General features: G+C 29.4%; 2 protein-coding genes across 5 annotated transcripts; both read right to left on the bottom strand.

Moving 5' to 3' along the window:
• Positions 1–13: 13 nt before the first annotated feature.
• Positions 14–1,427, bottom strand: LOC130950649 (uncharacterized). 4 transcript variants are annotated; one of them, XR_009073677.1, is made up of 4 exons: positions 989–1,427; positions 595–899; positions 388–448; positions 14–292 (listed from the first exon to the last, which is right to left on the bottom strand). XR_009073677.1 is itself a non-coding variant. In XM_057879205.1 (2 exons), the coding sequence occupies exons 1-2, from the start codon at positions 1,389–1,391 to the stop codon at positions 820–822; spliced, it is 483 nt and encodes a 160-aa protein (XP_057735188.1). In that variant the 5' UTR covers positions 1,392–1,427; the 3' UTR covers positions 14–819. The 4 variants fall into 4 exon arrangements, 1 of the variants encoding a protein (XP_057735188.1); XR_009073676.1 differs by having other exon boundaries at positions 14–448; XR_009073674.1 differs by having other exon boundaries at positions 388–899.
• Positions 1,428–23,453: 22,026 nt separating this feature from the next.
• On the bottom strand, positions 23,454–26,009 carry LOC130947620 (inositol transporter 1-like). The gene is made up of 4 exons (XM_057876331.1): positions 25,275–26,009; positions 25,088–25,195; positions 24,806–24,994; positions 23,454–24,350 (listed from the first exon to the last, which is right to left on the bottom strand). The coding sequence occupies exons 1-4, from the start codon at positions 25,830–25,832 to the stop codon at positions 23,718–23,720; spliced, it is 1,488 nt and encodes a 495-aa protein (XP_057732314.1). The 5' UTR covers positions 25,833–26,009; the 3' UTR covers positions 23,454–23,717.

Genomic DNA, 26,009 nt, shown 5'->3' on the forward strand with positions numbered 1-26,009 from the left:
CTGGAACCAAACATTAAACATAAATCTTTCCAAGCTCTATTAGTCAGAGGATTCAATGTTCTCCGGGGTAACAATCCCAAACGGGCCCTCTAATGACATAGACAAATTTGAGGAAATGCATTCGTATTGATTGGATAATTCATTCAAGGATGAATCACAGTTCATGACCCTATAATGACAACAGCATAGTAATAAGAACAAAAAAATGAGTTAGGCAAACATTTCTTGGGGTAGCATCTTCACATTCTTGCCCTTGACCCACTCCCTCCAAGTTTGAGCAGAATGGAATCATCTATGTCAGCACACACAAGTTAGCACAATTATCCAGAGCTGAAGGGTTATGTTTGGAAGAGAGGTCAAAAATGTGTGTGCAGTTAGATTAGTTACCTCTAGCAGATTTGCAGAGGTGATGAAAGTAGTAACATTCGGTGAAGCTCTCACCTCAGAGCTGCAGGTAGGGTCGGAAACAAAAAGGGTTTTATTCTAATGATAAAGTTGCTTATTAGAATGATGCAAATACAATAACAATATTAGGATCCATAAGATTAAACTGAAGTCAGGTTCAGGAATCAGATGTGGAGGGTATTCTCAAACCTGAAACCACCCTCTGCTTCTGCTTATTCCCTCTTCCCTTTTCCGTGCAGTTAGGTCCACCTATCATTGATAGAGTAGCTTGACACGTTGAATTCCCCATCTCCAGGTTTAAATAATAATATTAATTAATACTAACAACAATAACTTCCAAAATTCATCTCCAGGTTCTCCATCATTCTGCTGCCACGTCATCACTCAAATCACGTTGAGATTCGTCGGTGCGGCTTAGCTGCAGAGTTTAACCGTACATGCAACAGCTTGCGCCCAAAACTTGAGCCTCGCTTTCACGTCTTCGGGATGGTCACCTGCGTGAAATCGAGAGCATTAGAAACCCTAAATCGAGTTGAAAATGAAGGATTGGGAAAAATCAAAGAGGGAATGAGGGAGTGCTAACCGGGACTGGAGATCCTCCAATTGGCGATGGAAGAGGACAAGGAATCCGGTGAGGAATCGGCGTCGGAGGAGGAGTGATCGGTGAACTTCTGCGACATGGAATAGCAGAGTTCGAGTGCAGGCAAGGTGTTGCAGAGCTCAGGAATCTCGTCGTAGCTGAAACCGAATCCGAGATCCAAACAGCCCTTAAGCTCATCGAGATCGTCGTCCGTCAAGCTCTTGGTTCTTGGAAGATCGTCGACGTAGCCTTCCAACAACACCTGACTCTTCTTCTTCTTGTTCTTGCTCTTACTCCTTCCGCCGAAGCTCTTGCTCCTTCTCACCGTCCAAGTTTCACTTTCACTTTCCCTCTCCTCTTCTTCTTCGGTTGCTGACGTGGCAGTACTCCATGATTCAGGTCTCATTCTCAAATTTGTTTCTGTTTGGAAGTATGAACAACGAAGGAGAAGGAGTATTTATTTATGTTGGGGGTCCTGCTCTCTGCTCTCTGCTCTCGTGACTCATCTCATCAATCATCATCATACGCATGCATGTATGTATGTATGTATTATATGATATGATGATGCCATCTACCCCATTCATTCCTCCATCCATCCCTTATCTTTTACCAACTTAACTGACAACTGTGTGGATCTCATCATTTTCATTTCCTCTTATTATTTTCCCAACTTACAAAAAAAATACTTATTTTATTATTTTTTAAAAAAACTTATAATTGAAGAATAATTATTTTGGAGTAAAAATTCCAGGTCATATATTATAATCAAAATTAATACTTCTAAGTTAAAAAATAATTAATAAGTGAAAGTAATATTTTGAAATTTATAGTTATAAGTAAATATTATTATTAAATTGTAAATAATTTTAACAACTTGATTTCTAGTATTAAATAATAAATAATATAATAATTATTTTATGCTTAATTTTATAATTATATCACTTAAAAATAATTTCTTTAAATATTTTAAATGTAATAAATTATTTTAAAATTATTTTTCAACTAAAATATCTGAACACAAATTAATTATTAGATAATTGATGCAATAAATGATTTATGATTAAAATGATAACATAATATAAAGGAGAGCCAGAGGCCCTTAGATAAGATAAGATAAGATAACTATCATAAGCTATATAAAGGAGAGCTAGAGGCCCTTAGGTACAAACTCATTCTTCATACTTTATACCTTTCAGACTGTGGAGTATCTTTGCAGATTCCACCACTCCGACCACTCCAAGAAGACGATCCGACAACCGTTGCAAGTCTCTGATCCTACAACCACTAACAACAATGGTTCTCGAGACCAGCATTGAACCCAGCATGATCACCGAAGTCGAGACTTACGACCTCACTTCCCGCCATTATCCTTACACCGTTTATGCCAACGACCAACGCATCCTCTGCATCAACACCACCTCTTCCCAAACGCTCTGCATCAACACCCCGGTCATCGTGGGCGTAACCGCCGAGCACCAATTTACCAAGTACACCAAGCGCGGCGTCAAGGACCACGGCTACGACTACATCCCCCTCTGCGTTGGCTCTCACTGCCTCCTCTACCCTCTTCTCCAACAAGCCGACTCTTACAAAGCGAAGCAAAACCCTAGGCCTCTCTGCGACTTCTTCGCCAACCCTAGGGTTATCGCGGTGGGAATGGAGATCGAAAATGTGAAGGCAAAACTGGAAAAACACCACGGGATGGAGCTGAAGAAGGTGTTGGATCTTAGGGCGATGGCAGTGGAAGGGATGAAGGAGGTAGGGGAAAAGGTGGATCTATGGCGGTACAATCTTGACAAGTTGGCAAAGACAGTGCTGAGGAAGCACTTTGACGTGGTGAGGCCGGAAGAGAAGTTGGACTGGTACGATGAAGAAAGCTCGTGCTGTTATTACAATGTGTATACGGATGAGAAGACAATGTTCATCACCATTGATACTTATCTTTGCAACCTCATTGGTTTCGAGCTGCATGGTATGATCCATGGACATGAAGCGGGTAAGAGCCAAGATTCTAGTAAGTCCAAGAAGAAGGTTAACAAGAAGAAGAACTCATGAGGTGCCTTTGATTTCTAAGATTAGTAATGAGGTGATGCATGCATAGTTTGATTAGACTTTAGAGTAGTATATGACCGTGATTATATCCTTGTTAATGATAGTAACTTTTACCCTTTCAATTCTTATTTGGATCTGGATATAGATTTTTGTCATGGAGGCCACTCAAATAAAGACGCCTAAATCGTCTTTTTTTAAAGATGTTTTCATATTGTGTTTTAATTTATTTCTGTATAATTTAATTGGTATTCTTCATCACATATTATTAAATTCCTCAAAAGATTTTCTTTTCAAAAAGAATAAAAAATATTTAATTTAGAATAAAACAAAAAAAAGTAATAGATTAACATCAAATATATATATATATATATATATATATATATATATATATATATATATATATATATATATATATAACAAGCTCAAACCTCTTAAAATTTAGTCACAAAAAAAACCTCTTAAAATTTTTATAAATAAAAAAATAATTAATTTATATTCGTACAATATATAAAATAATTACTATATTATTATTATATTATATATTAAGATTCACTAATTTAAATTTTCTTTTTATTTTTAATATAAGCATTAGAAATAAATAAATTTTTTATAACTAAATGTAGTGTAACAAAATATATATAATATTAATTAGTTCTTAAAAAATTCTAAAAAAATAGTTTCTTTCATTTTAGTAAAACAACTATTTATTAAAGTATACAAATTAATTATTTTTTTCTCATATACAATTTTTTTAAGACATAAAAGTAATTAATTAGGACATTGGTTAAGATAATTAAAGTCACTATTTCATTAAATTTTTAATTTAAAGAAAAATCTTAGTTAATTTTTGTATAGAAATTTCGAATTTGAAAACATTGATAAAAATTATGTTGAATTTTGATTTATTTGATTCTCATTTAAATTAATCACTACATAAGTTAAAGTTCTATTTTAAAGTTATATTCGAGCTTTAATCTGATTTTTAAAGTTTCAATTTACTTAGTTTGATTTTTTAACTTAGGTATTCGTGACTCATATTAGGGTTTTAAGTGTTTAGTTAAAAAAAAAGGTAAAAAAAATTTAATTGTCACATTAAATAGTCGCTAGAATGTATAATGTAGCAGTCGTTAGTCCATCTCAGCATGTTGTTAACGATTTTGTGAGACAGTGACAAAAATAAGATTAGGAACCAATGTGAGTCATAACTATTAAGTTGGGAGACTAAATTGAGTAAATCAAAATTTTTGAAATTAGATTGAAACATAGTTGTTAGAATCGAATCAGTGATCGAACCGGTCAAGTTACTGGTTCACTGGTTTATTGGTTCAACCGATAAATCACTGGTTGGAACGATAAAATCGGTCTCACGTAAATATAAAATATAAAATAGTTAAAAACTTAAAATTAAAATTTGAAATACATATCTTCACTAACATTTTATGAAGAATCAAGTCTCAACTTCTAAAAATAACTAATATAAAAAAACCATAAAATTTTAATACTACAATAGTATCTTATTTTGACACAATAAAAAATAATTAATTCACAAAGCCTATCATCTAACTATAATATCAGTAGATTTTAATACTAACATCAAAACAAATAACCTTAATCACAATACTAGCAATAAAATAGATCAAGTAAATTAATAAATTGTTAGTGAAATTTATATTTATATTAATAATGGTATATAATTAAAATATAATTAATTTTAAAAATAGAAAAAATAAAAATTAAATTAAATTAGATATTTATGTATACTATATAATTAGTACTTGTCAAATATAATACTTAGAAGTGCAATGGCTAAGTGGCAAATAAAGGTTGCTTTTGCTCCAAGGTTCTTGGTTGGAGACATTTTAAAAAAATTTTCAAGTAGACCAGTTCGGTTAGACCGGTTTGCACCAGTTCTTACCGGTTCACACCGATTTTATTCCTTAAACGGTCTAAGGAGTAAACCGAACCGGACCAGGATCCGGTTCTAGTCCGGTTCACTAGGTTTTCGGTCGAACCAGTTGATCCAGTTTGATTTTTACAACTATGGATTAAAATATGAACATAATTTCAGAGACCAACAAGTATTATCTCTTTGTTGATAATTAAGTTGTTTTAATGGTAATTAAGATCTAATAATAGTTTATAATAAAAGAAGAATTCTTTTGCAATACTGAACCTATAGTAGTAGTTAGGGGTGTTCATAGATTAGATCATATCCATATAAATTCACAGTATTTATCCGTATCTGATTTGTAATTTGAGGATGTGATCTGATCTGTAATTGGATTGGATCGAATCGGATCCACACTCTAATCAGATAGAAGTAAATATGTTTAAAAAAGTAAGCAAAAAAAATTATTGACTTTTTTTATAAAAATAAAATTTTTTAATATTTTTTATTTTATGGATATATTTGATATCTGATCCAAACATAAAAAGTGCGAATATCGAATTTGATCTAATGAGTTTAGTGCGGATTGGATCGAAATTTCAGCCATATCCCATCTGTAAACACCCCTACCAATAATAACTAAAAAATTATAATGATTATATTTTTAACTAAGAGGAAGTGCCAAAAAAAGTACTAAATACAAGAACATTTAATCAAATATTAAAAGACAATTTTATTTTAAAACAATTAGATTTTTTTTGCTCATATATATATATAATGTAATAATAATAATAATAATAATAATAATATGATAATTGTTTTATATATCACACAAATATAAATGTTTTTTTTCTACAATCTTACGAAAGGTTTTGTAAGTCCCTAACTTTGTTATCGATTTTTGTAGTGTTAGCCCTCATATTATCAATTTGATTTATATATAATTTGGATGATAAATTATTTGGTGACGTGCTTCCTTTTTTACTGTGATATACTTGTTTATTATTATTATTATTATTATTATTATTATTATTATTAAAAAATAGCAGGCCAAATTATTGCCATAACATAATAGAAGTATGAAAGTTTATCATTCTTTTCTAATGGAGGAAACAAAATTCTTTTCAATAGTTTATTTAACGTTTAGTAGAATAAAAATAAATTTTATTAGAATAAATTTTAGTACGAGTTTAATATTTTTATTCATCGTAAAATATTTATAGGATTACTTGTAGATAAATTTTGAAAAAAATAAAAAAAAACTATGATTTTTAATTTTATTTTTTAATAATATTAATTTTTTACCGTATATAATTATTCAATTATTTTTTAATCATATATAAATAAATTACTCTTAATAAGACTTTTTTGTGTTATTTAATTATCTTTTTTAAAAAATAATTAATTATTAAAATAATTAAACTTTTCACAACAAAAATAATAAAAAAATTATGAACGAAAACCATCTTGATAATTTTTTGTATTTTTATTCATATTTTAATATAAACATAAATATAATTTAATTATATTATTTATGAAATGTGACTATAGATGTAGATAAAATTTAGTTATATTAATTATATATAGTTTCATTGTATTGTATTGCTTATAAAGTTAGATTATAATTATGACAATAGAATTGTTCTTGTATTTTTATATGTGTGATTAATTGGTGGTGTTAAAACATTACTCTTAATTATAAATAAGGTTTATAATTTAAAAAATCAAAGACTCAATTAAAAAATACGAAAAAATGATGTTAAAATATTCTAACTCTTTAAAATAAAAATATTTGAAATTCAATTAAAAATTATTTAAAATTTAAACTCAATAAAAATTTATATTCAATGTGTTTTGTATTAAATATATTTAATAACCTATTATATCATATTGGTTGAAATTAGTTTTTATAATGTTAATTTTTTAATAACACTTTATTAGAAAAACCATATTTTCAGAATTTTTTAAAAACTAATTAATATTATATATATTTTGTTACATTACATCTTGTTATAAAAAAAATTATTTATTTCTAATGCTTATATTAAAAATAAAAATAAAATTTAAATTAGTAAATTTTAATCTATAATATAATAATAATATAGTAATTATTTTAATCTATAATATAATAATAATATAGTATTGATGTTGAAATGACCTACGTTAAAATTACTAATGGCAAAACTTATAATGAACAATGTAAAATGAATAAATAAATGAATAAAATTTTAAATAGATGAATATAAACTTGATTTACAAAGAAAATAAAATAACAACGAAATATAAATGAAAGAAAATTGTATTATATATAAAACAAAAAAAAAATAAATCAGTTGACTTCTAACACTCATATGCAATTACATTTCATTTTTTTTTCGTCACTGAGACTGAGAAGTTTTGTGAATTTGAGTGATGATCTAGTGTTGATGATTGAAGTCTCCAAATCCTTCTGAGTTCTTCCTATTTATAGATCATAAGGATAGACTTACTCTTAAATAATCTTGACCATGACTTGGTTTCTCCCTTTTTCATAAGTCACGACCTTGCTTTGACCCTGAAACATTTTCATCGTGATACCTCCACGTTCTATCTTGCCTTGTTTTTCAAGTTTCACGTTTTTGCATTACGCCCGTATTTACCACGTGATGCATTTCTGGTTTTGACCCGGTTTCTCGACCTTTCTTAAGTCGCTAAGCATTTGACCTTGATCACCCTTTTATTCTTGTTATAGTCAAAAGAAATTTTCTGCGCCATGTTTCGACTTTCTATACACTATAATTGAATCTCTTCATGAGTCAAAATTTGTGCTAACAAATTGTCCCTTAAAACTTATTGTTTCAAAGTATGAAATGATAGGTCTTATCTAATCCCTTGCTTTTTACGTGTACTTTTAAATTTTCAAATTTCAAAAAATGGTTACAATAAATATGAAAATGGTTTGCACATTTCTGGGAATGTGTAACGTTTCCAGTGGTCTTTAATGGACCTTTATTAATTCAAAACCCTTTTGTATTCTCCAAATTTCATTATTGTTCTATTTTCAGAGAATCCTTTTCCAGAAAATCCTTCATATTCTTTGCAAAACTCTTCTCACTTCCTTCGTATTCTCCCACGACCTCCATGAACTCTCAATATGGTCTTCATTCAAGCAGCACACCAGCTATTACTACTGCATCATCATCATCCACTACCATTGCTGCAACCACCACTAATTCTACCCCTGTCGCTACTGCTGGAGCCGCCATTTCGTCTTCTTTACCCGCCTCTGTCTCCGCCACTATAGCTGCTCCTTCTGCTTCGGATGTAGCTTCTGTTGCTCCTGCTTCTCATTCTTAGGAGGAAGATGATGACGTTCATGTCGTGGCTCCTCTACCACCGGTGACCAACATGTCACAGTTTTATAATGATGATGGGACCTTAAGAGCCCCCAATTCTTATGTAGAAACCACTGCTTTATGGCGTAACCAGGTACCACTTTTATTTAAAGTTTCCAATCTCCTATATTCATTACTAGGGCCGATTTCTGCCTTAGAACAAGTTGAGTTGATCTCTTCATTTTTTCCCCTCCTGAACATCTTCCTTTGATTTTTTGTAGCCATGTCAAAGCTACTTATTTTGCTAGTCGAGTCTATAGGACAGCACCCCCAAAAGAATCTAACTCTTGATTTTTGACCTGGATGACAGGTTATCTCCAACCTAGAAGTCGGTGTGGAGATCCTTAGGTATTGTTTCGGCTCTTCAACTAACCATTCATGACCTGTCTTATACTACCCCCTTCTTAGGGCTAGCATGTACCTTTAGTGTTCGGCCACCAATAACTTTCATTTCCCATATAGAATGACGGGTCTGACCTTAATGGAGATCCCAGCTTTGACTGGGCTTTCTCCTGATGGGAAGATGTTTATTGTTGGACGACCACATGTCCTTATGATGTTTTCGGCATCAACTTTGATTCGATCGATTTCTGTATCGGATTTTATTCACAATAACATGTGTTCTGAAAGTGACTCTGTTAATAATAGTAAGCTTGTAGCTTTCCTTCTCTTATGGCTCAATGCCTTTGTTTTCTGTCCAAAGTCGATCCAAATCCAAAAAAGCAAGTACCTCCCATTAGCTATCATGCTTCATCAAAAGAATTACATCAATCTTCCTTCACTTATCTTAGGTCAATTATATGAGATTCTTTCTTTGGTAGTTAGTGAAATTCGACGGGAATAACCGTCGATAAACCCTTTTGGTCCACTTTGGATTGTTAACCTATGGTTGAAGTCTGTGTTCGAACATCAATTTACTATCCCTTATAAATTTTCAAAAACTCCTCTTCAATGTATTCGACTATCTTCCCTTTCTTGGTCGAAACCAAAAAGAATGTCATCTATCGATACTTTTTGTCATTTTCAAACTTTTTTCTTACCATAAAAAATAATGATGATTCTGCTTACTACCCAAATCCTTTGGCATGTCAAAAAAGTAATGTGGGATACCTGCATTCCCTAACAAGCCTCAAACTTGAAAATTAAGAGGCTTTTGATGAACTGTGGTTGAAACCTTACCTCCCTAGATCCTTCTTGTAGGGCTTTCTCATGAGTCGACCATGGCTCTAAAAAAAAAAACTCGTCTCCTATTCTCCATAATATGTGTCGAGGCAATTTAGCCTGGCACAGGCGTTATCTTCACCTCTTTCATTTGAAGCTGGCCCCAAATGATCCATTACAAAGCGTTGAATTTGAAGAAATTTGACCAAATCGTTAATTTGAACCATCAACGAGTGACTTCCTAATACCATATATATGATATCAAATTTTGTTTTCTTTCGACACCTTCATTTCACAAATGGTGGTCGACTTACTACCAATCTCATTGCCATTCGACTAAGCAAGCACTATCTTGCGTTGAAGAAAACCAAATGTGAGCACATCAATGGAATTATTGCTTTGTGAAAAATATTATAAGGTAAAATGGCACTTCAAGAATGTAAGGTACGTCTTCATGATGTCTTAGAGGTGTGGAAAAAGAAAAAAAAAACAAATTTTCATAGATATCCTGATCGTTATTTTAAAACTTTATCTCAAGACCATTTTGTTAAAAAAAAAAACATATTACGAAAACGTTTTAAGTATTTTGTTTAATGCCCCTTTTGGTCTTGCTGATCGACTACTTGACCCTCTTAAAGGAGTATTTGTTGTAGATTATTGACTCTGCAAGAAGGATCCTTGTACTTTAGGCATAAACACGATTGGTGTCATCTATTACCCAGGCGGCAAGGATAAAATTCATGGTCGGACGAGGATTGCTGGATATCCTCCAGGTACCATGTTTTCCTAGATGCTCAAAATTCTTTTAAGCGTAGGATACCCTTCTTTCAAAGAAGCACAGAGCTGTCAACATCCTCATGGAGGATAAACTCAAGAAGGTACAAAAATCTGATCTAGTCCCTCCTGTCTAGGTATCTTTCAGACACTTCTCCTCTAATAGTCGACTTATACTTTATACATATTTTATGATCTGTTTTTCTTTTAGTCAAAACCTGCCAAGTGTAGATCTAAATCTCAAACTACAATGTAAAACTACCTCGAGTAAAGCGTCGACCCATCGAGTGTCCAGGCTGAGGTTACCCAACCTCCTCCGAAGGTTACTGTTTTCCTTCCATTTCTATGTTTAATTCAGCCTACACCATCGATTGCAGCTTTCCAAGCTTCCACTGACTCCCCAATGGTAATCGTACTCGCCTTTTCCTTTCCTTTCTTTTATTACATTCACATTTTTCTTTATGAAACATATATATTATTTTTCAAGCAAGTTATATGCCTCGAGTCTTGAGTGATTTGAAATCTTCAATAATTGAATCAGAACTAAACTTTTCAGCAATTTCTTTCTCAATATAAATAACCAAACTATCTGCTAGAAAATCATCCTCCATCTTGTTTCTTAACCTTGTCTTCATTATTTTCATTGCTGAAAATGATCGCTCCGTAGTAGCTATAAAAACTGAAAGAGTTAATATAAGACGAATCAATCTATCAATCAAGTAATATACTTTTGACCTTTTCGTTTCTACTAAACATCTACACAATTCATGAATAATTGATAGATTCTTCATTTCTGAATGTTGACAAGCATCAAGAATAAAATGTTAAAGTTGAAAAGGTAAATTAATCTTCTCTTGTTCGGTAAAGTCTTCGGGATAACAATTATCAACAAGAGTAAAAATCTTAGCAATGTCAAAATTTTTGTAAGCATCTTTAGACATAAGAGTAGAGCTCAGATTTAGTAGATCTATTGCTTGATCATTGAATCTGCTATTCAACTCATGTAATTGCTTATCAATTGTGACTAAAAATATCTCCACTCTAAAATAATGCTCAATTGTAATAATGCTCAATTATAATATGATCTTTTGGTGACGTTATCTAGTTGCACAACATTAACTATGTCTTGAGATTGCTTTTGTAAAGCTTGACAAAGAACAACAGTTATTCCCATACTATCTTTCATCAAATGAAAGATCAATACAAACTCAAATGAGGTCAGGGTGTTGTAAGCACTATCTGCATCATTACGCTGAGAATAAATTGATCCATCAACAATAATCTTTTGTAAAGTAGTCAACGTTGCACCATACATATTTATCAAAATGCAAATAGAAGAGAAATGAGAACTCTATCGAGTATCACCTACTCATTTTAAAGTGCCAATTTGATTTGTCTCTTTACCAATTTTTTGTTCATAAATCTCTAATAAATGGATAATTTCATATGTCTTATCATTATGTAACTCATCATGTCACTTACTAGAAGAATAAATAATGTTGACGGTAAAAATCAATTAAAAAAAATTAATGCACAAAAATGATTTCTCTAGATATTATAACTAATGCAAGTAATCAATGAACAAAATAGTAAGTATAATAAGTATTAGGACAATCTTTTAAAAATAATACTTATAGGTAAAACTTGAATCGGAATACTTCATATTAAAAATAAGATGTTAAGCCAATTAAACTATAATTTTTCTTTGATAAAAATACTACTAATTTTTTTTATAAAAAATTTAGAGAGATATGACCAATTATCTACTATAAACTTCGCCTCTGATTGTATAATTTAATTTCTTGTGTCAATATGCTTAATCGGATTAATGTATTTTATGATTTTATATTATAAATGTACCAAACTTTTTTTAAAAATAACCAAAATTTGTATTCTTAATCATCGACCGAGACTCAACTGAAAAAAGAAAAGTCGTTTTCTTATGTGTTCTGTTTTTGTAATTCCCAAAATATATGGAAAAGAAAAAAAAAGGTTCTATTTTGAGAAAATGGACACGTGGTGGTGGACATGGTCACGAAAGACAAGAGGAGATGAAGGTGGGTCCTACAAAATTTGTTTGTTGTGCATGCTGGCTGCTGGATGCTGGATTTGATGGTTGCATGATTCAAGGTTGGAGAATGCGTATGTCATGTCACATGTATGTGTTTATTTGCGTCCAAGAAACCCTAAATTATTGTGATAGATCCATCCATATAAAACTTACTTTAATAAAATTATATAATCTATCTTAATCTTATTCTTAGTTTGCTCTTCCTTCGGATCTTGGTCACATATGAACAAGATTACGCCTCTTCGATTTTATTTATTTTTTATACCATAAATATTATTTAATGGATGCCCATCAGTAGATCTATATATAGCTCAAAAGTTAATTAAAAAGAAAAGGATAACAAATTAACAATAAATTTCAATTGACCTTTTTCCAATATAGTAGTAAATAGTAGTTTAAATTTTTGCGACAAATATAGTTGAGACTTGATAGGAGAGGGTATATGCTTTTAATTTATATTTAATATAAGGGGATGCTTCCATAAAGACACAAAAAATGTCTTTTTTTAAAAATATTTTTTAATAATTAAAATTTAATACATATAATTATTTAAATTATGTTATTTTTGTCAAAATTAGGTCTGACAAATTAATTTGACCGAAAAATAGTGATCAAATTTTAAATTTATCTAAATTAATATTATTTTTTATAAAAAATGACTATAATACCCCTATTATATAAAATTATTAAAATATTCTTATTATATATATTAATTTTGAAAATTCTAAATTTTAATCCTTTTCTTCTCTATAGTTATAGGGTTAAAATTTAAATTTTTTAAAATTAATATATATATATATATAATATATAATAGAAATATTTTAGTTGTGTTTTATAATAGGAATATTGTAGTAATTTTTATAAAAAATATTAATTTATACCGATTTAAAATTTAATTTATTAATTTTTTGTTAAACTGATTTATCCAGTCTAATTTTAATAAAAATAATATAATTTAATTGATTATATGTATTAAATTTTAATTTTTAAAAAGCATCTTTAAGAAAAGACGTTTTTCACATCTTTATCTAAGTGACTCCCTTAATATAATTTATGAATCACTTTTAGTGAAAATAATTTGAAATTAAACTACCAATTCTCTTCTCTAATCCAATGCACCTGTCCTCTTTTCTCTCTACCTATTTAATCTATTATATATTATATATTAAAAATATAATCATTTATATTTATCTTTTTCTATCAGATTAAATTTTTAGAATAAATAATTTTATAATATTAAAATTTTATGTTCAAAAATTTTAAAATTCGATCTCATAAACTCCAAAAAAATATAACATAAAATAAATTTAAAAAAATTATATAAAAATCAAACAAACTTAAAAAAATTTTTATTTAAAAAAATAAATATAATTATTTATATTATCTCTTCTTATTGACTTAAATTTTTGAAACGAATAGTTTAATGACATTACACAATATTCAACTCAAGCACCCATCAAATGGGAACAAAAAAACCAAGAAATAAATTAAACCACCTAACAATAATAATGTCTTTTTCTTCTTTTCATAACCAGAGGTAATAACCCATGGCACCACAGGAATCTACATACATATATATAGTTCTTAGAAAGAGAGCACATAATATATTATATTGAATAATTATTGTAACAGAAAACGGGTGGTGTGCATAAAAATTAAATAATATAGAGTGATGGGTGGCTATGGCTATAGTAATATGTAACAGATTGTGTGTACACATTCACGACCAAACCTTGAAGAATAGGCAACAGCATATATCGTATATTTATTGGAAAGCAACAAAAGCTTTTGCAATTTGCATTGTGTTTCATATTCCTGATGAGAGGGAGAAAGAATCAAATATAATCACCCTTTCTATGTCTTATTGGCATGTGGGGTCTTCTAATGTTTCAAATTCATAATAATAATGATAACACCAACAAGACAATTTGTGAAAGAATCAAAATCAAACTTAAATGAAGTGAAGATTATTTGTTCTTTTTTTGGTTCCATGAGGCACCACTTCCACTTTTCACAAACATGCATGCATTACGATGATAAATGAGATTGAGATATGGCTAAGATCTTCATCCACCAAATTCAATAGCCACGGATAAGGCTCCCCTAATCTGAATCGGATACCGTAAAATGCGCACATCAAATTATTCATCATACATCTTTCTATTATTTAGCATGTGATGGCTAATGAAAATGGTGGAAACTCAGGTGCAGTCGAATTCACATGAAGTTGATAGCTGAAAGCTGTTAAATGCTTTGACTGATTTGACTAAATTTTTATCTAACGGCTCTCAGCTATCAACTTCACGTGAAATCAATTGCACATGAGTTAATTAAAATAGTTTCTGAAAAATAAGTGTAAGTCCGGATCATATGTTTTAAATTGATATTTTTTGAAAGATATAATTATAAGTTACATTAATTTTTTCGTCGATTAGATGATAATATAATGTAACATAATTATTTTATAAAATATCATCATTTAATTAATAAAAAATTAATTTAAAGTATTTGATCTTTTAATTCAAAAGCTAAAATAATGAACATACAATTTTTTTATTTTAATTATTAATCCATATAAATATATAATAGATCCTGTAGTTAAGTTTTCCTTCATTTGTTTATTCTTGTCAAAATTAATTTATTTATTACTACTGAAATAATTAGATAATATTAAATGTAATAAATATTATATAAATAAAATTATAAAAATTAAACTAAATAAAAATAATTTTAAAATATTATGTACCTAACATTACCCAAATTAATAATAGCTGGCCTCGCACTGTCTTGTATATTTGTTTAGATAGATTTAGAAGGTAAACTAGTCACCAACAAAGCGCATGTATATTTATAGTCAATGTAAAGTATATCTCTTAAAACGAGCATAGGGAGAAACATTGAATTAAATATTGACAATATTAGATTTGATGTAACTAATAAAAATGCAATGATTGGCGTTAAGTAGAAAACTGAGCTGGCTGGCAATAACAACTGATTAGCGTGAGCAACGAGCAGTGCGCTGGCTACTTTACATTATTTTAGTTAATTATATTCGCATCTAACTTTAATTACGTGTCTATAATTACTTATTTTATTTCCTTAGGTTAGGTTGGTGAGAAAGCTAATAAGGACTTTTAATTTGGAGATCATAAAGCAAGTTATCTTTAACTTTCAATAATAATAATAATAATAATAATAATAATAATAATAATATATACAAAAATTTAGAACTCATAATAATGTTTTAAAATAACCATATTGCATGGTGACTAAAAATATATTTTCTATTAATAAAATTAATTTTATATTGTTACCAATAGTATATATATTACTATATATGTGTTTTCAAATAATGATCAAATTGATGATGATAAAAGTTAAATAATTTTAATTTACAATCATTATTAATATATTATATTTTATGCATTTGTATGTATCATTTAAACTTACTCGTAAATAAAAAAATTATCCTAAAAAAATATCAAATATGGAATTAAATAATTGGATATTATATTATTTGTATTCAATAGTTCAATTTGAACAATAAATCAATCAATAGAATTAATAGTTGGTAGTAACATAAATTATATTCTCAATTTCTGATAAATAATCTAGATTTATTTCAAATTATTTAATAAAAAATATTATATAATCAATGAAATTTATCTTTATAGTTTATAAATTGAATTTCAAATTTTAAAATTTTAAATTTTAAATTCTAATAATACAAAAATAAATTATTGACCTAAAATATTGATAAATATTATTAAAAAATATTGATCTCCAAATATTTCTCTTATCTAATATGTATAATAGACATTGAGATCGATTTGATATACAAATTCTTACTGTTAAAATATTTTATACCATTCATATTTCCCGAACAAAAAGTTGTATTATTTTATTTATGTTTCTAAAATCTTAAACTTCCAATTAAAATATAAAAATATTTACTATCTTGACTAATTTTATATTCAATATTATTATACATATTTAATATAATTATTCTCTACATACAAACTATTTTATTATACAAGTCATTTTTTTCTAAGTCACTCTTACGCACGCGTTGTCTTATGCACGCACATTTTATGCGTCTCTTAATTTAACAGATTTCAATCAACGCACGCATGTTTTTCTGTTTCGTTATCGTCGTCATCAATACCTCCTCCTCCTCCTCTTCTTCTTCCTTCTTTTTTTATTGGAATTTATTCTCCTCCTTCCTTTTCCTCATTCTCCTCCTTATCTCATTATTGAACATAATAAATAATTCAAGTTCAGATTGCTAATTGGATCAGAACGAAATTGATTATTGTTTTGAATTCAATCAAGTGGCTAAGGTGTGGTTTGATTCTAGCTAATTTTTTCGTTAGTAGTTTATGATTCTGTAGGTGAATAATGTTTCATCATTAATGATTTGAATTGAATGTAATGTAAAAGTTCTGCATTAAAGAAAATATGTTTCTGTATTTGCAGCAAATTTGGGTGCAACACGAAAATATTTGAGTGTATTGTTTAAGAATTTTTGGTGTATGTGTGCTGATAAGTTCTGCATAATTCAAAACTCTTCGTCTCCCTCATCCTCTTTCTGCTGCTTCCTCTTCTTCTTTTTCAGCATTATTATCATTATCTTCTTTTTTTTCTTCTTATTTTATCTTTTCAAGTTTCTTTTTGTTTTACTCTTTTAACAAGAATAAAAACAAAAAAAATTAAACAAAGAAGAAGAAGAAACACATAATGGTACAAAAATTACTTGAAAGATGATGAACTTACATTCATTCAATTAAAAGAAAGAATGAAATAAGGAAAAAGAAGAAGGAAAAAAAGGCATAATTAGAGAAAATACTTTTATGTATTTGCAGCAAATTTGGGTGTAACACAAAGATATTTTTATGTATTATTTAAGAAATTTCGGTGTATGTGTGCTGATAAATTCTGCATAATTCAAACTCTTCTTCTCCCTCATCCTCATCTTCTGCTGTTTCTTCTTCTTCTTTTTCATCGTCATCATCATCATTTTTTTTCTTATTTATCTTTTTTTGTTTTATCTTCTCAAGTTTTTTCTTGTTTTACTCTTTTACAAGAATAAAAATAAAAAATCAAACAAATAAGAAGAAGAAACATATAATGGTACAAAATTACTTGGAAGAGAATGAACTTACATTCGTTCAACTAAAAAAAGAAAGAAAAAAGAAAAAAAGAAGAACAAAAAAAATACAGTTTAGAGGAAATATTTTTCTGTATTTGCAAAAAATTTAGGTGTAACACGAAGATATTTAGGTGTATTGTTTAAGAATTTTCGGTATATGTGTGCTGATAAGTTCTGCATAATTCAAAACTCTTTCACTTCCTCCTCCTCATATTCTGCTGCTTCGTCTTCTTCATCTTTTTATTTCATATTCTTATAATTCTTCTTGGGAGGAAAAAATCAAACAAAGAAGAAAAAAATATATCATGATGCAAAACCAATAGAAAGAGAAGGAGGAAAAAATGCAGCAACAACAACAGTAATACAAAAAAGATGATGAAGATGAAACACGCGAAAAAAAAGAAAAAAATGCAAAAAAGAAGGAGAAGAAGGAGGAGGAGAAAGAGGAAGAAGAACACAAAGAAAAAACGACGGTTGTAGTTTTGATCGAGGAAAAAAAAGAAGCATCTTTTATAATGGTTGGTGAGTGAGTGTTTTATGGAAACTGTTGAGTAGCACATGTGTTAACACGCTCGTTTGAGTGAACGTCTTTTTTGTTGAGTTTGACCCAATTTATATGACTTGTAAGACAAAAAGACTTATATATATAATAAGTATGTATTTAATAATTAAATAAAAAATGACACATAAATAAATTACTTATTAAAACACTAGGATAAATTACCCAAATAAAATCATTTCAACTCAAAATTATATAAATGTCTTAAATTATAATTGATTATACATTATATCCTGAACACTTTTATATAAATTAAATCAAATTTATTCGATTTATGTTATTTACATATGTTGTATAAGTAATAAATCGAATCATTGCAGCACAATTTTTTTATTCAATTTACATGTGAATAATATTTTATTCGATTTATATAAAAGTGTTTAGAATATAGTATGTAACTAATTATGATTTAAAGTATCTGAATAATTTTGAGCTGAAATCATTTTATTTATGTGATTTATCCTAAAACACTATTAATAATAATAATGAGGGTAAAAATAAAGGCAAGTTACTCAAATAAAACAATTAGAACTTAAATTTACCATATTATAATTTTCTAAAAATTACAAATATTTTTGTAACTTCTTTATTCTATGTAGGTATAGTGGTTTTTAAGTTAAACATAATCTGCTATAAAATAGTACATATTATATAAAAAAGTGCAAATAAAAAATTGTTAGAGTGTAGCAATTTTTAAATAAAAGAGACAATGTATAAATTGCTGTAGGCTCTAGCTGTTTATAAAAAATTAACGGCCATCCTAATTCACCTTCTAGCAGATTAAGGTGGCAGTTGATTCTTCATAAATCACTAAAACTTACAATTATTTATGTGTTATCTCATTCTTTTAAAAATTACTACAACACTTTTTAGCGATTTTTTATTTGCACTTTTTTTAATAATTTATACTATTTTATAGTAGATTAAGTTCAATTTAAAAATCACTACACCTTATAATGATTTACATAAAATAAAAAAATTATAAAAATGTCTACAATTTTAAAAAGTTACAACCTAATAAATTTAAATTTTAATTATTTTGTTTGAGTAACTTGTCTTATAAATAATTAGAATAATATCATGAGACTAGCATGTGATGGATGGCATGGGGATCATGCATGGATGCATGCAATGGTAATTAGCAAGTGGATGTGGAATTGTATTATTGGTGGCAATCAATAGGACAAGAATTGGCCAACAACCCACGTGGCCAGTCCTTATCACTCAATAACACCATGGAAAAAGCGAGTACTCCTTTTTATTATTTTATTAATATATTATATCTTAATGATTGGTAATCAATACTTTTCTAGTTTTCTTTTTCTACTTTTCTTTCTCATATTCTCAAACTATACTATTTTAGGGATGATGTAGTAACAATTAAAAAGTTTAAAACGGATACAATTAACAAATCCTAAAATATATACCAGATGTGTAAAATTTGAACTTTAACAAAAAGCTTCTAAAATCACTTTATATAAAGATGTAACTTTTTTTTTGGACAAGAAATATGTGATAATTTATTTTATATATTTTTATTTGGTTACAGATGAATGGGCCCGGGCCTGTGTGGAGTTATCATGATAACTGCGCTGCCCTATCGTTTGTCCCATATTCTGTAGTCTTTGTGGTTGTACCCTCTATTCTTCAATTTTATTTGACGATAAATAATTTAGAGTTGTTCATGATTCTAGAACACTCGATTGAATATACATTATTGACTACTTATAAAATAATATTTCATAGTTTATTTAGTCATCTTAACACTTGATAAAACCAACATAATATTTCATAGTTTATTTTCTGGATTCTTCTTTTGATTGATTGGGCAGGCATGCCTTCCTCAGACATCTAATTTTAATTACTAAAGTGAACTTTTAATTTTATTCTTGCATCATTTTAGCTGTTTTCAATCTAATAATTTAACTAAACTAATTCTAAAATTATATTATGATAATTCTTATAATTAACTCATGTGGCTGGTCTACATACAGCAAGTCTAACAGTGTTTTACGCTGCTTAATTAGTTGATTAGCACATTAAAATTTATTATAAATATAAATAAAAAAATTAAATCATTGTATTGAGTCTAAAAGAATTATTGAAGTGGTGGATTTTTTAAAATTTTTAAAGTTTGATAATTATTCTCGAATAAAGTTACAATATTGATGCTTTAATTGAGAGTCTTTTATGATGGAAAAAACTCAAGTCATTGGAGATATTCTCCCTATGTTCGATGGAATCAACAGTTATAAATGGTCCATTTTAGCCGGACGATTTTGGGACGCTAGAGATACTTTGGAGGCGCAAAGATTGTTAGAGATTTCCAGTGCTTTCTCTAGTTGTTCTTTGACATGGTTTCGACTATGAAGTCACCAGAATCTATATGCAGATTGGAATACATTAGATTTGACTTTTTTCCATCAATTCCAATTAATTTTGTCAAAAAGTTACTAAAATGAAGTAGAAGACTGGGAGATTAAGTGGGAAGAGATTAATTAAGGCTAGACTACTACTACTACAACAGCTATAAATCGATCAAGAAGCAACCAAATCTCACCCATCGGCTGAAATTCAATAAAAAAAGGCAGAAATTGATGCAAATTCAGATTTAATAAGCAATTTAGCAACAAATTCAACAATAGATCACAAATTCAAATTTATAAGATCTGTTCACAAATCAACAAATTCAGAATATGAAATTGATGAAGAAAAAGAATCAGATTTTAATTTTAAATTTCAACCACAACAACAACAAGAAAAATCAACAGAAATAGTAGATAGCAGGATTTTAAAGTTCAAATCCAGAAATTCAATAAAAAATAACTTTAAATCCAAAAGATTACATATGCTCAGAAAGAATTGCAAAAAAAAGTAGCAGATAACAATAATAATAGAGAAATCAGAGTAACTTTCAAAAGTTCAGATAGAATCGCTCTTATCATGGGGTCTTTAGTAGCGGCATTACACATTTCAAAAATAAATATACATTTCGATTATAGTAAATTAAATCTAAATCTAAAAAAAAGAAAGAAATAATCTTTATGTTAAACTATATACTAAAAATAGATACACATTTCGATAACAATAAATCTTAAAACATAGAAACAAAAATAGTCCGATGAATCTCTTTAGTTTTTCTATCTACATAAAAAGTGTTACAATAATATGAGATATTCTTTTTTATTCTTCGACTAAATCTAAAACTTTTTCCAAAAGAAATTCCATGAAAAAAACACACTATAAATATCACGTTAAGTTCTCATTCTTTTTAAATTAACTATAAGATATATAGCTATTTGAAAATGATTTATTACATGAAATAATCTTTCTCTTTGAGAAGTATAGAGACTAGCTGATCATTGAAGTTTGAATTAATGTAACCATCAAAGTTTTGCTATTATTTATCATATATAGGAAAAACTCAAATATATATTTACTACTTAGGTGTAATAATTTATGAGAACTAATATAATTAAACTGTCATTTCATCAGTGGACGTAGTTAAGAAGACTGCATGTGTTATTTACATATTTTGATGGCTATGATGTCATACTGAAATTTATTCTTATACATGCATGGCACAAGATGGGTACGACTTCTTTAAGTTGTGCAAGTATAACAATTTTATTGATCGATAAATAATCAACGATCAAGATTGCTTACAGCAGAAATATACATGCATATATGATACAATAAGGAAGTTTATTATGTATCTCCAGCCAATTAATCTACATCAGATTATAAATGATTTTATTTCATCATACGATAGATAAACATAAAACTTTAGTGAATCCATCATATAAGGCCAGAAGTAAATCAAGATAACTCTCGAGTCAGCTCAAATTCGAGTTGTTAATAGTTTGATAAACTAAATTTATGAGCTTTGTGAACCAAACTAGATATAAAATTATACTGGATATTTTATTTATTTTAATTATTTATAATAATATATCATTTTAAATAAACATATATAACATAATTTTATACACATATAAATTTTAAATATAAATATAATTATGATAAAAAAATATTATAAATAAATTTGATTGTTATTGAATCACATAATGATCCAATTCAATTTTTGTGAATCAAACTTTAACTTAGTGCTTATTTGGACGCTATTATTTTGATAAAAAAAATATTTTTTAATGTAGATTTTTTTTTATTTTTTTGCATGTTTAACAAATTTCTAGTAGTAAAAGTAAAAATACTAGAAAAATAAAAAAAATTATCTTTTTTGAGAAGTTATAATTTATATATTTTTTTAAAGATCTTTTTCTCTTAAAAAAAAAGATATTTTTTATGTAATAAATAAACAAAAAAGTACTTTTATATTATTATACTCAAACATAATTGATAAATAAAAAGATCTTTTTGTATGAAATATCTAAATATAAAATTACTTTTACTTTTTTCATAAAATCTTTTTAAAAAAAATAACTTAAAAAAAGATATTTTGTTATAAGTTCACTTAAACAGACTCTTACTCATCTCAACTCAAACTCACAGCAAGCTCTAAATATGAATCTTAATACAACCTTTTTAGTGAATTTTATAAGGATTCGAGTGACAAAAAATTGAGGTTCCTAGCTGTTATTGAAAAGGATAGAAAAGAAAAGTGTTTTGAGAGCAAATTAAAGGCACCAACGGCATGGTAGAGACAAGTCACAATAGAGTGGGCAACGTGTTTTATTCCCTACCAATACACAGAGCAGGAGAGCACCACGTGGCACGTGCTTTAATTTCAGTCTTTCAATTGCAAAATAATTCACTTCATTACATCATGGATGATGCACAAATGAAAGAGTAACCCAAACATTAATCAACTTTGGACTATGGACCAATACAGAAAGGCAATGGCGCAATGCAATCCTCTATCTTGGAAAATCAGATAAATGCACACCTATATTATTAGCTGATGTTATGAGATGTAGTTAAATAGTACATTTTATTAACACTTTTTTGTGCATATGTACCATAACTCATATTAATATTATTATTCTACCAAAAAATTTATTTATTAAAGGTATGAACTATAATAGTTTTTCAATTTTTAATATTTTATTGGCAAAAGGTTTAGGGTGTCTTTTATAATGATCCAATGACATTTCTCTAAAATTAACTTGATCAAGATATATATTAAAGAAATTTAAATCTTCTAACGAAAAAAAATTAGTAAAATAATAAGATGAGAGATTAATCACTATTGAATATATAATTTTTTATTTTTTATTATATATGAGTTTTAGTATCTTAATTTAGAGAGTGATTAACTACTTATTTTATTATTTTACTAATTTTTTCATTTTAAAAACTTTTGATAGATATTAAAGTGGGTTGAATTAATTTAACCGAACTTAGTCTAAATTCATGACTAATCCTTTGTTCACACTAATTCCATAGTAATGAATAGATGAGGTTAATATAAACGGATCTATAATTGAAAAATGTGTTATCTTCTATACAAATATTTCATCAGAAGTTGAGATTGAGCTTTTCCCTTCATATATAACAACTCATGAACTGAATTGAATGCTTCAATACTACTACTGATATTGAATGTTGACTTGAACATTATTCAAAACGAATGGAATAAGGAACATGAATATATTACAACATATAACAAATTGACTGCTAATGCATTGTGCAAAAAAGGTTGCATGCATTCTAATCATAGTAGAACTAGGATCCATTTGCATGCTCAAGATTCAAGAAGGCTCTGAGTGCGAGGATTCTTGCCCCAAGCTCTATCCTTCCACAAAATCTCCACTTCATCAAACGTCAACCCTTTGGTTTCAGGAACAAAAACAAGCACAAAGAGAAACGCAAGCACAGCTATGCCTGCAATGATCAAGAAAGTAGGACCAGTTCCTGCACCTTGAGCAACTGATAGAAATGACTCTGCTACAATCAAATTGGAAACCCAATTGACAGTTGCTGACATGCCGCCGCAAATTCCTCTGTATTGTTCGGGATATATCTCTGAGTTTACTGTCCAAGGCACAGTTCCCATCCCCGGTGAGAAGAATGCAATATACAGGGCCAATCCTAGAACCGCAAGCCATCCATACAAAGCATTTTCAGATGATTGCTTGAAAAATGAAATGGACAGGATGATCAGTGATACTACTACTCCTGCTAAGCTATAGAGGGACAGTTTTCTTCGCCCTGCGTGGTCGATAAGGTAAATGCCAAGAATGGTGCCGCAAGCATTCAAGCCGGCAACTATGAGGGATAGAAGAAGAGCTAACTCATTAGAGCGGAAGCCAGCCATTTGCACAATCGTTGGGCTGTAGTACATTACTGTGTTAATGCCTGTAAACTGCTGAAAAGCCTGCACAATCAACCATCCTATGCTTGGTTAAGAATAACTAGTTTATTTGAGAAACACTCACATACATATTTAAATAGTACATAGAATAAAGAAGAGGGATATATCTGTTAATTTTTCTTTATATATCTATGCTCACTTGCAATATGTGTGAGAACAAGCATCTTTAGCATTTTGTTCTCAAATAATACACATTGTTTGCTTAATTAGACTTCTATTCACTGCAAATATGAAGTGTTTAAGTTTTATTAAAACCATTACTCCTAAAAACTTAAAGGTTGATAGGAGAAGGTATGAATGAATATATCTCTAAAATGTCATCAGAATTGTCATGGTTTCATATCTACAAGCCTAACTCAAGCATATTTCACAGCGATCATAGTTTCCTATAAGCTCAACATCAGCCTTGTATTTGAAGAAAAATGAATAGGTTTATTAACTTGCTCAGCTCTTATTACCTGAAGTCCACCTCCAGCAAGGAATGCTAATCGGATCTCTTTAGACTTAAAAACATCCCAGAATCTGATATCCTTCCTTTTGTGAAGGTCCTCCTCCTCCGATTGAACAGAAAGCGAAGCAATTTCGTCCTCCAACCGAGCAACATCGTAGATATTTGCAAGCACATCAATGGCTTCCTTTTCCCTGTTCTGCACACACACATGAGAACCAACTCAAAAAGCTTAAAAACGTTAAACAAGAGCTTATTATGAAGTCAAAATGTAAGAAAATTATTCCGAGACCTTGATAAATAGCCATCTTGGGGATTCAGGCAGGAAGAGCATGAGGCAAAACTGAATCACAGCTGGCACACCTGAAACTCCGAGCATCCAGCGCCACGTGCCAGGAACCTTTTCTATATTTTGATCAGTGAAAACAATACAGCAAAGAAAGAAATGAAAGGATAAAGAATGAAATTAAAGTAGCTACCTGTGTGAAAGCAAGGTTTATGAGGTAAGAGAGGAACTGTCCACCAGTTATCATAAGCACATTTGTGCTTACAAGACTTCCTCTTATTTCCGAAGGCGACAATTCTGCGATGTAAACGGGAGCGGTTACAGAGGCGACGCCGACCCCGAGACCGACGAGAAGGCGTCCGATTATGAGAATGTAAGGATCTGGTGCGAAGGCCATGACAACTGCTCCAACTGTAAAGATAACATCTGCTGTCAGAGTTGCTCTCTTTCGTCCGTACGCATCGTTGATCCAACCGCCAGCTGCTGCGCCAAGAATCGCACCTGCAACTGCCATGCTGACGATTGTTTCTTGTAGGAAGTTACTTTGTTTGACCTGTTCAAAATCGTCTTTGATGTACAGAAGGGCGCCGGAAATGACGCCGGTGTCGTAGCCGAAGAGGAGGCCGCCAATGCTTGCGACGGCGGTGAGGCCGAGAATGTATGGATTCTTGAAGGCGGAGACCTTCCTTTCAGGGTACATATCTAGATAACCGGAGCTTCCCGGTCCGGGAGTGGAGATGGATATGGTCATGGTGTTTGGTTAGAAAGGAAAACAGAAATGAATGTTTAGCGCATACCAGAAGGCGACAGTAGTGTATGTGTACGATGGGAACAACTAAAATGCTGACTCAGCGCCATCCTTCCTTCCTTTCGTTCTAATCTCAATTATATTATCATAACTGTCAACTTGATTTTGTCACTAAACATT

This window comes from Arachis stenosperma, chromosome 9 (genome assembly GCF_014773155.1).
Source record: "Arachis stenosperma cultivar V10309 chromosome 9, arast.V10309.gnm1.PFL2, whole genome shotgun sequence".
Classification (NCBI taxonomy): Eukaryota; Viridiplantae; Streptophyta; class Magnoliopsida; order Fabales; family Fabaceae; genus Arachis; species Arachis stenosperma.